This window comes from Ischnura elegans, chromosome 6 (genome assembly GCF_921293095.1).
Source record: "Ischnura elegans chromosome 6, ioIscEleg1.1, whole genome shotgun sequence".
Classification (NCBI taxonomy): Eukaryota; Metazoa; Arthropoda; class Insecta; order Odonata; family Coenagrionidae; genus Ischnura; species Ischnura elegans.
In genome coordinates this window covers 87,513,602-87,525,832 of record NC_060251.1, presented here as the reverse complement: position 1 = coordinate 87,525,832, position 12,231 = coordinate 87,513,602, and the positions used below count along the sequence as shown (strand labels likewise).

The 12,231-nt window shown below is 39.0% G+C and overlaps 1 protein-coding gene across 2 annotated transcripts in view; it reads left to right on the top strand.

The window, feature by feature from the left end:
• The window catches only part of LOC124161113 (matrix metalloproteinase-14), a 104,065-nt gene extending 97,493 nt beyond the window's left edge, over nucleotides 1-6,572 (top strand). The window contains exons 10-11 of one of the 2 annotated variants that reach the window (XM_046537324.1): nucleotides 937-1,018; nucleotides 4,818-6,572. In XM_046537324.1, coding sequence (XP_046393280.1) covers nucleotides 937-1,018; nucleotides 4,818-4,963 — 228 coding nt within the window. In that variant the 3' untranslated portion in view covers nucleotides 4,964-6,572. Of the gene's footprint in view, nucleotides 1-936; nucleotides 1,175-4,817 lie in introns of both variants that reach the window. The other variant, XM_046537323.1, reaches the window with a different exon arrangement.
• The last annotated feature ends 5,659 nt before the right edge of the window (nucleotides 6,573-12,231 follow it).

Below are 12,231 nucleotides of genomic sequence, written 5' to 3'. Positions count from 1 at the left end.
TTCGATAACCTTCAGATAAGAAGTGATCCGTAATAGACATTGCATCGTTTTTTTTATGAATACAATGAAACTTGGTGGAATTTGATTAACTTTTTGGATGAATAACAGAGTATCGCCGGAAAACACCAACTTTACTGCATCGATTGAATTATTGTGTTGCATTTCGTATCATGACACTTTTGAGAGGTTTATTTAACGTTTGATCTTTTTTTCAAACATAATAAAAACTCTTCATGTACCTCATTTTTAACATCTACAGTTTTTTATCTCTACTGATTAGCATAAAACCTTTTCTTAGGCAATGAATGGAAACCTAACTCTTCCATTTCATATACCACCCAAGACTCTCTACAACATGTTGGTTGAAAGCTAATCGGCCCTGGTGATAAACCCCCTTAATTGCTTTAACACTAATTCTACATTTTACGGGAAGTTTAACGTAAGTCGAAACGAATCATTCCGTGATTATATATTTCTTCTTTAGTTGGTCTCAGGGCTGCCGACTTATAAACAATATTGGGGGGGCCCATACTGGGGTCTTGCCCCGGGAAAGTTTGTAAATAGTGAGTTTTAAAGTTTTTTTAAGCATTTTAGAAGAGTCATATGATCAACATGAGAACCATGAAAACTCGACTCTCGATTCCTCGTCAATCCGGGGAAAATTGACAAACCTGACACTCCTTTTCCCCCTCAGGCCCCATGGTGTCGGCAACACTGGTTGGTCTAGATTATTCGCTCATGATAGGATTCACCTCATAAAAATTGGTGCGATCCTCTTCAGTGATTTCAACTCTCGGGGCTCTAACAATAAACCAGATGGAAAGAACAAAACAGCACTAGCACATACACAGTAGGCCAACCGTCTGGATGCGATTCTGATACTTTGGTATCCTCTAAATCTATTTTCTGACCGTTTTCCTTCGTCTATTATTACAGGTGGACCCCGCAGATCCTCCGTTCCCCCGTCCTGCCGGCTACTGGTGGTTTGGCTGTCGATCCGCCTCCAAGGGACAGTTCGGTAATGATCCTATTCTTCGTAAGAATGGTGACGACGACATGACTAAAGGAGTGGGTAATTCCGCTGAGAACAATGGTACACTGATAGTAGAACACTCCAAACCGACTCTGAATTCACAGAGAAATTCGGATGTGGACGACACCATACTGGACGCAGGTGAGGCGGTGATTGGAAATGTGATGAAAAAAATCGCTGCTTTTCTCGACTAAAAAATTCCTTGCTTCCAATGCTTAAAAATATATTGGGGAAGGAGTGCAATGCTAAAAAAAACTCGTTACGTTAACATTTTGGAGCCAAAATACGCTTCCTTTAGTTGTATTCGTCCTTACCTGCATGAAAATCATTGGTTAAGTTATCTGCAGTGAAGAATGTTTCGACTTGTTCCCATTCATGTGAAGGAAATATTGAAGCGCTTGTTGCTAACGCCCGTAGAAAATTGTTTAAACCCCTCCTGTACCAAATGCCTACTGGGTTTCCATGTACATATCAATTCTTCCTCTAGTGTTAGTTTTTGTCATAAATGCTTTATTGTTGTGATTGTAGACCTTATGGAGCTACACATTGATGTTAGCCGGAATTTCTTTTCTTTTGTACTCGACTAATTTGGTAATGCTATCCATAATCTGTGTACATATGTATTATATGACAAGAGTGCGTATGTACACAAAGTGTAAAAGTACTTTGAACGTTAAGTAACTTCGACGGGGAAGAACCAAGAGTAACAAAGATGTACAAATTAGATTTAATTATTTATTTCAATGGTGTAGGGTGATACTAACACTTTATGATAAGATGTTTCTGGATTTATGTGACTAAATGATATTTTAAATGCGTACCTAAAAAGTAGGCAAATAGCCAAAAGTGAATCTTTAAATAAAATTAACATAACGGAATTCGCTTGTTTGAATTCCTATTTTCAATTCGTAATTAGTGTTATTAAGCAATGTCGTACATGTTCCGTGGATCACTCGTATTTCGTATTCTTTTTGATGGAAAGTCCACAGCGGTAGGAGTGGGATATTATCATTATTAGCTAAGGGTAACCTAATTGTCGATTTTAAGCTAATGATAGATTATTTCTCGAGATGGAACGTTTAATTTCCAAATCTTATCACTTTGAGGCACCCCAAGGACATTAATCGACGATGCCATTTGAATCTCATCCTGACAATTACGCAGTAATTGATTAATTCCTAGCGGAGTAGGTTTTGATTCTATAATTTTGCTACTAATCATATGAATTCACAGCAAAATAATCATAATTTGTCGCTTAAAACCAATATAACGAGTCGTAAACCTCAAGTAAACATTCAAAAAGCTGGGCATGATCATTATGGAAGCGAATTGATGAAGACTTCCACGATGGATAGAACAAAATCTTAGTTTTCCGTGTTTTCTCAACGTAACTGGGTACTTTATCACTACGGTTTCACTAGAAATCTTCCCATTATCCTCACATCACAAATGACCTGAAGATTCTGAGAAAAAAAATTTTTTAAGGATACTTTTAGAATATCAATGGAGCAGACAACTTTAAACAAAAAGCATAATTGGAACAGCCAAGAAACACGAAAAAAATTATACAATTTCTTCATTATTTTATTCATTCGTACATTTATATGAATTTAAATATTTACAAACGTTACGCTTCCAATCTATGCTCCGAAGGGAAAAACTTTCTGAAAATAAACTCCTTTAAGTCTGCATATAATGCCTTTCATCTCAGTGCAGTATTTATAGTTTTGTTTTTTATGGGTGAAAACAATGAGTAATTTTAGCAGTAACAAAAATAACATTTACCATTTATTTAGTTCTTATACTTAAATTTAGTCCTCAAAATGTTGATGTAACGAGCATTATCATTGAAATCCATCCCCGAGCATGACTTTTAAGTGCAAATGCTAACAAAATCTCTAACAAATGCAGCCTCCAAAGCGCGTGATTTTCTATCACCGCCACCACGACGACATAAAATATTTTGACTAATGACTTAATCAAACTCGACTGACGCTTTAATAATAATATAATAATACTTTAACCATGAATATTTGTTAAAAAAATAAGTGACTCGTGCAACAAGAAGCTCTACCATAGGTGTGCATTTTCTGATCATTCGGAAACGTCTGCTAACCTTATGTCAGATAAAGATTATCAATGTCAAATTATGTTCTACTCAAATTTAAGAATTTCAATAACTAGCTTGAGCAAGCAGAGAATAATGTATGCCTAAATAGCTTTTGAATCAGCACAAATTACTAACAGTGTTGATCGTGGTCAGGGGCGGATACAGAAAAAACTCAAGGGGGGGGCGCAACATATCTTGAGTTGTCTTTACTTTTATCGTAATAAAAGATCACAGTCAAGTCACAGCCAAAGTATAAGAAAATTTTATTTAAAATGATTGTAAACATGTAAAAGATAATGCCACCTTATGATATGAAAAAGTTGCAATTGTGGTTTTGCAATGTTCGGCAATACGGGCGGACCCGCAAGGGGGGGGGCGCGCGCCCCCTGCGCCCCCCATCTGTATCCGCCACTGATCGTGGTTAATTTCTCGAATAAATAATCCGCAGCATATTCTTAGCACAAATGAGAATGCAACTCCGTTATATGTGGCACTTTTAAATCATAACATAGCAAAAGGAATTTGTTGGTTTAACAAGCATGACCTTAAAAAAAAGTATCTTCCCTGAGAATTCTAAACAAATTTTAATATTATCTGTAAAGTTTCAGACTGTTTTACTACTGATTACTGCAAAAAAACTACGCGAAACTTGATGATTATACTACATATTAAGGAATTAAAAGGACAAATTCTAACACTTTTACTCTAACATTGATCCAATTGAGACAATATGTAATTAAAAACATTAAAGAAACCACTTCCAATCCCAAACAAATCAAATACGCGCTTGATTTTCTGCTTTGCCTATTAGTACTAGTGCTTGTAACTCCAAATGGTGGAAGTGTTATGTTCAATGCTTTATCCTCCCGCTATACGGAAATGGGGATGCCATCGGCTTAGTTGCGATGATCATGATTACCGTTTGAGTGCTAACCCATGTGACTATTAACAAGGCTCACTATACCTTTTTCATCAAATCTTGTCAAGTCTTTTCTCTGGTTTAAAATGTGTATATTTCATGTGTGTTTAACAAAATCGTTTCCTTTCCGGTAAATAACGCTTAATCTGAACCAAAATGTGGCACATTAAACTATATTACTAGAGGGGAATTTCATATTTCCAAAGTCTCGAGAATGATATCAATTGCTTAACATACTAACTAATTCACTAAAAAACGGTGCATGAATAATGCGCTGCATGACGCATTGCAAAAAATGGCAATAATGATTACGGGAAATATATAAAACTGGATGCATTATTTCCCTGCCTAATGTTCAAATAGAAGGTAAATCTATTCTCTGTGTTTTCTATTCAGGAATCTGTCGATCTAAAGCAATCAATTCTTACTAAAGCCTACATATTTCAGACTTCAAAAAATATAAAAATCACTTTCTCTTTCAATATCGTATCACTGATTTTTCAAAGTCAAAATTAATGTTTACTTGCCTAAAAACACATTCTTTATGTTGGTCCGTGGGACTGAATCTTTGAAAAAAAAAACTTTTTTTACTTGCACAAATCCTTTGCTTCCACATTCAATTCGTGAATGAGACTTTACTTTTCGAGCAAACCTATGGTAAGAGTATTCATCTTGAAGCATGATCTTTATGCACTGTCTGTGTTTTTTCATTGAATGGAAACATCTTCTCACTTGCTCTCTGTCTCTTAATGTAGGAATCACTGGTGAAGGAGTAGGAAAACGCGATTCGCGAGATCGCGTCGGAAGTAACGGAGCGGCACACGTCACCAACTTTTACCACACCACTCTCAACATGCTTGCAGCACTTGCCGCGCTCCGATTTATTCTTCCGAGGCCTTAACATTTTCCATTCCTCTTTCATGACAGCGGCTCTTAACCTAACTCGTTCGCGACCCGATAACCCCTCGGCCACCCAATCCGACCTGGTGGCACGGATTGCCCCGCCACCTGGTGGTTGGCGATCGCCGATGCCCTCTCTCCCAAAGCGTCGCAGCCATTTCAGAAACAGACGCCGGTGGCCCTCCGACAACCAAAGCGATAAGGCAAGGAGACGCTACTACTACGGGTCGCGACAGAGAGGTTAAAGAGTACCACTGACAAAGAGTTTGTTATTGCGCCGCGACGTAAGAGGGACAAATTGCTGCTGCCGTTCCCTTGACGACGACCGAATGTGAAAAACAATTTCGAGTGGACAGGCGAAACCGAACTTTCGGAAGTGACGACAAACTTTCACTGATTCCTGATCAGCGGTCCAGACCACCGCTCCTTAGTGCGCCTGTACACTCAGGAGAGGTCACCATGCACTGTAGGAAGGTGTGTTCCGATAGACGTGAGTGAAGAGACCCATTGATGAGCTATTGCCCGTGATCTTGTGATCATGTTGCAGCATCAGCTTGGCAATTGACGCCATTTCAGTGTGCATCGCACATCACAAACGGCTTTTTTTTAAGAAAAAAGATGCATATGTATAAAGAGGTGCACACCGAACTGCTCCCTTGATTCACTCTTCGTTTTAGTTCTAGTTAATTGAGGAACAGTTCCGGAAAAGAACTGTTCTGAACTGTGATATAGTGCCTGATGAGTAGTCTCTATTCATCAAGACTTGAGGCACCATTTTGGTGCCGAAAAATGATCCCTCCAGTCAATAAATTCCCCAACGGATGCACCCAGCCATCTTAAGCAATTACCATCGGATCTCACTGTGCACAGATATTCACAGCATTCGAAGAGCCTTCAAAATGACAGCCGAGCTGCTTCCGGAAATTTACCGGGGAAAATTGACAAAAAATGAACAGTATATTTTTAAATAACTCAATTATGCCTTTTGTATTTTATGGAGTTGATTCTTGTATTTTTGAATGAAATTGCTTCGCCATTTTTTGCCAAAAATAACTCAAAACTTCTCCTAGATGCAGCATTCCTTAGGACATGATGTTTCCAAACATTTCCATTTTAAAGCATCATTTTTGGCGAACAGAATACTATGACATTCAAAGTGGTGTATGCAGTGATAAAGCTAGGACTATTACGTTGCATAGAAAAGGTGCTCAACGCAGCCTAACTTCAGCAACACCCTCCTTAACAATACCTTATAAATACATCCCAATTAACCAATCTCCATATCAAGAAAAGAAAACTTTATATTTCAATAAAAATGATACCTATATCCCGTATTTATGAATCCATCCACTAACATCGCGGTCGTGCACAAAGGAGAAAATTCTTGTCGTCTAAGCAATGAAATCAAAGAATAATACTCCAAAATACTTGTTCGTTGTAATCTACCTTAGTCCAAGAATTGTGCACATTCGAAGTTAGCGGTGTGGCAGTTAATTTAAATGAATTTAATTCAAAAAAGTGTATAGTTGTGTGTTTTTGTATATGAGTGAATGGTGTGATTTTTATATGATGTAAAAGAATGATAATTAAATATTTTGACAAATAATAAACATTTATTTATTCTATTGGTGATATCATGTCCAGGGGAGTTACACTAGATGACTTACAAAACTAAAATTATAGGCTCTTCGTACCCACGGATTCCTGACATGAGTTGGTGCTGAAGAATGTCCCACCCTTTATTCCGCATAATAAAAAGTTGCTATTTACCATCAAAACGAGCAAGCCACACTACTATTCTGCGTGTATCTCGGAGAAAATACTCTGCACTGAATTGAGAATAGGCAATTATTGATCAGCGAACACATATGACACCGGGATGCACGCAGATATTGTAGAATAAATATAGAATCATTTGAATGGGTTAAATAGGATGAGATGATGGGATTAGGGGCGCAGCTAGGAATTAAGGCTAGGGGGGGGGGGGGGGTTTAGGCGCAACCAGATCTGGGGTGTGTGGTATACCCGCCAGGATAAGCGGGAGGTGCCGGGGGCCTCCCACAGGAATTTTTTAAGATAAATGGTTCAAAATTGTTAGTTTTGCGGCTTTTTGAGGGATATTTTATTAATCCTTACACTCTTCTATAAGTATATTAATAAAATGAAGTAAAAAGGATTAAACTTAAAAGTTTCTCTGAGCTCTGGGGGGGGGGGTTATCCCCCAAATCCCCCCCCCCCTCGCTGCGCCACTGGATAGGGTATTATGTGAAGAAATGGGTGAAGAAACCAAAACATGAAAAAGCGGAGATAAAAAAAATCGAGAACATAATAGGATTCATTTGACTGAGGAGGATTATTTAATTTGTGGATCTCAGGGGAATAAGTCGGGAAAATAGAGAAGAATAAGAAGCGAAAAAATGACAGGGAGGTAGAGTAGAAGGACTTGCAGGGGGTAAAACTTCGGCGAAAAACCAAGAGGGTAACGTGATTCGGTACATGAAGGCGTGAGACGAAATAAAAATTACCAAGAGTGATGGGTATGCTCAAAATTTACATTCATTGGGATGAAAAGGGCAAATATATGACAAATATTAACCAATGGTAGGCCAGCCGACGTTGATCGGGAAGGATGGAGAAGTACCGAGAGAAGTGGGAATCTTGGAAGTTGGAATTCATAGTCACATGGCAGGATTTTTAGGTGAAGGAACTAATAGATTTGATGATAGGCGTACGCATAGGTTAGGTATACGCATGTAAGATAACAGCAAACAATGGAAAAAAACTGTTTCCGTATACCGCGCACGGGATCAGCTTATACCCCACTCCACAACATTGATCATTTTTTGTGTCCATACGTGCGAAGACCAAAAACGTTGAGTGACGCACTCCCCAGTAAAAATATTTGCACTGAGAAGATTAATAGTGAAGTGCAGATTCCTAAGAATTATGATTCCCCTTTGATCGTGTCAAGAGGTTTGCTTACCCGGCAGGATGACCAGGGATGCCGACTTACAACGACCCCCCCCCCCCAGAGTTCAAAGAATTTTTTAAGTTTAATCCATTTTACTGAATTGGATTTATATTACTAATAGAATACTGTAAGGATTAATGAAATATCCCTCAGAAAGCCGTAAAAACACACCATTTTGAACCATATATCTTAAAATTCTGCAATTTATTAATCTTGCACCTACCGCTCATCCTGGTGGGTATTCTATGCCCCCACACCCCGGTATTAGTTGCAACCCCCCCCCCCCCCCTTCAGCCTTAATTCCTAGCTGCGCCCCTGACCGCGGAAGTAGTCTTATGTTTTAAGCAAACTTCAATAACAAAGCACTGCATGAAACAAGCGACTTTTTACGCAGTTATGCGCAGTCTGAGATTCGCCTTTGAAGATGGCACCTTGGTGATGTCACTGGTGGCATACCTGCCAGGCAGTCGGAAGATCCGGGTTCAAAATCCGGCAAAGCCAAATTTTTTTTCATGAAGAATTCCATCCTTAATATAAAGGTGAATAAAACCTTAAACAAATATTTTACAAAGCGTTTGCTATAGGTAATGAATTTGCTTACCATAAAAGGCATTAGTACTTTATATAAAATGAAATTTGACGTTAAAATAGTTCTTGGAGTGTAGTTCAATGTATGTTATGCAAAAAAGGTTTTAGCCAACGTTTCTATTTATTTAAACCATCCTCAGGGCTTAACTTTGTACGTATTTATTGATATTCATATTATTATTTATATTTATCAAAAAATCAATAAATATGTACAAAGTTAAGCCCTGAGGATGGTTTAAAATAAACAGAAACGTTAGCTAAAACTTTTTTGCATCACATACATTGACCTACACTCCAAGAACTATTTTAACATGAATTAAACGTTGTCAAGATAAGGAAAAAACTGAAATTTGACTTAATTATAAATGAATTAGAAAACGATAATGAGACAACGGACGAAATTAGCTATTGATCAGATAATGAATCTTCATGAGTATCGCTCTTTTATAAGCGCTTCAACCCGAAGTCTGTTAAGAATAAGCGAAGCAGCATTAAAAAATTACTCAGAAATAAAACTTTGGCTCCTCAATATACTACAAAATTCGTTATTTTTTTCTCATTTTCAGTGTCGTTGATTTCACATACTCCTCATTCAGAACACTTAATTCACGCATTTCAAAAAAGTTTTCATTCCCGTCATTGGTTGTCACACAAATATTTCCCTGACATAGCGTATGAAATTTTCGAAAGAGCGCAAGCTTTTCCCAAACTTTCAGAAATTTATAACGGCACGCCTTTCGCAGACATCGGAAACATTCCGCACACTTTTCACAAATTTTTCCTCAAAATTAGGATTTAACAAGCATTTCACGAATTTATCCCACTATACACCTCATCGATTACTTTAGTTATTAAAGGAACTCCAAAAAAATAATACCTTTGGATTACGTATTTTTAAATTCCTCCATAATTTTCCTGATTGTCTAGTTGAATTTATTTTAGTGCAATAATGTAAGTCGATATTATTTAGGGTCCCTTCCATTACCACCGATTTTGGACGGCTGGCCGTGCATCGTATCAGCCGTGCACATTCCAATCGTGAACAGTGAGAGGGTATGGGAGCTTGCACACTGACCGACCATGCGCCGGCACCGATGAAAAGCCTGCCGGGCATTGCCACTGTGGATACCGGCGCCGGCACAACAACCAAGCAAGTCATCTTTTGACCGGTTCAAAACCGACGTGTGTGCAAGTAGCGCTCTAATGGTAAAAAAAATTAGCGTTCTTTACCGGCCGTCAACAATCGGTATGCGCGCGAGGGGTATTTGCAGCTTTATGCAGCAATTTTGCTTGAAAGACTTACGAAATAAAAGGTATTGTTGGAATCCCATTGAAATCCCGTTCAATAACTATGTTCGCGTGACCGTTATATACTTGATATCTATAAACGACTGAAACATGTGTACAGGCCCGAGTAGTGCGATAAAGCTTAGGGGTAGAAAGAAAAACCGATTAAAAACAAATATAATGTAATAACAATCCTCCTTGAGACCTGCTTAAGAAAGGTAACCAGACTCGGGACCAGAGATAAGGGGACGTTCATTAATAGGGTCGTTTCCTATTATTTTTCTATTGCCTAAATCGAAAGTTTATTACACCTGGAGTGCGCATTTCACGCTCTTAGATTTTCGAATGACAATATCTATTTTCCGCGATTAAACGAAAAGTGAAAAATTTCAAGCGCGCGAAAACGCGACGGCTAAGTAGGAATGATGGGAAAAGTCCGTGTGACGTATTTCTGGTTCCAGCTGTCGGCGTGTGAGGTGACCTTGGGGCTAGGCTTGAGCGCTGATACGACGCAGGCTGTTAGCAGGTAGCTCAGTACCCTACTAGCAGGTGGCGCTTGGCTTAAATAAGGATTATTATTCCCCTATCAAACGAAGGAAACTTTCCGAACTTGGGTATTTTTAATGTGTGATTATTAAGAGACGTTTCCATGAGCTCTGTACCTCATGCATGCATTAGTAATCTCAGAAAATGTAAAACTCCTATCTACTCGTATAGAAACTAGGTCCCTGTGACGTCACGTGGAGTGGCATCGCACGGGCGCCAATCTGGCCCTTTTCAAATGAGGATAAAAATGGACCATTGCCATTCGTCTAAACCGGCATTTCTAAAACGAAAGAATTTGTATATTATGAATACACTAATGGTGGGTAACGAATCGCAATCAATGCATTTCGTTTTCTTTGATGAAGGAAACTACCCTATTACCTTAGGTGATTTTGGCGATTTTTGGACCCACCCCCTCAGTGAGATATCGTGAGATTTGGCTCGACCCCTTCCCTATAATCTCACGTGAGATTGATCAAAATGGATTCTCATCGTACATACGTTCTGCTCAATTCAACCCAGTTTTCTCGCAATTTTACGCTGCTTCTTAGGAAAAAAAAATTACGTGATACTTGCCAGGAACCTCTCTTTCACCCACGTGAGATTGGGTGAGAATCGGCTTGACCCCCTCCCACCCTAAACGCTTGACGTAATTAATGGATGTCTAAGGGAACATGGGCGTACCCAGTGGGGGGGCAGCTGCTTGCCCCCCTCGAAGCGAAAGTTTTGAACAAAGTTTCTTTTGAAGACAAATGATATTATTAAAATATATGGAACTAAAATAAAAATAATTATTTTTTCAAGCGAATAATTTTAAAAACTAGTGAATCGCTGTCATAATTTTCTTAAAAAATTGATTTCATTAAACTTTTCTATGCTAAAATGTTACAACTTGAACGACCATGGCTTGCCCCCCCCCCCCCTCCTAATTTTGATCCTGGGTAAGCACCTGTAAGGGAAGGTTGGAATTTTGGGTACGTCATTACCTTGGCTGCGGAGGTAGCGGTGGTCTTCAAGAAGGTGCCGTGGATCCGTCTCCCGAGCACTCGACGAGAGCCTCACCGAAACAAGAATACCCAGTGCTCGCGGGACAACGCCGCTTTTTATATATTGGGCCCATTTTCCCTCAGATATCTTAGGCCCCATTTTGACTGGTGTCTTGCCCGGTATTAAGGCGGAGGATTGCATATTACACCAACCGCCAAGCTGCTCTAACGACAAACATTGGAGTGAGGGACGGCTCATGACTATGGAACTTATGTGGGGCTAACTAGTCACCACGAGGAAAAATGGGGCAGTCGGCAGTGAACCGAGGTCACAATAGCAATCTCAGATGATAATGCATTCATGATGCCTTCATAGATGCTGGACACATCGGTATTCTGTTGGCATGCCCGTTTTTCTTTGCCAAAACGCATTACAATCGTTGATTACGCCAGGTTATGTTTTAATCCATTCCTTGTCGCCGTTCATCCAGTGAAGAAAATTTTAAGCCAAGTTTGCTATGATTTTTATATCTCTTCTCAAAATAATTTCTTCGTGACGTTGTGATGAAACTGCTCGAGAATCATAAAAAAATTCTAGAATGCTGTCAGTCTTGCCTTTCTGCCGAAGCGTATTCGCCAGTGCCGAATTTACCTAAAGTTACGCTATGGGCACCTCTCCATTGAGCCCCTCACTTAAGCCCCCCCGACTCCCATCCCCGATTTTTTTGATAAGGCATAGCCACTGGCATGAGGTAAGGTTCGGAAAAAAGGAATAAACAGATATATGGCTGACAGCATAAGTTTATGCTTGAATTTTTACGCAGGGAAAACATAGGCAATTCTATATAAAAAAACAGCTCGGAATAAAACTATATGAAACACTTCAACTTT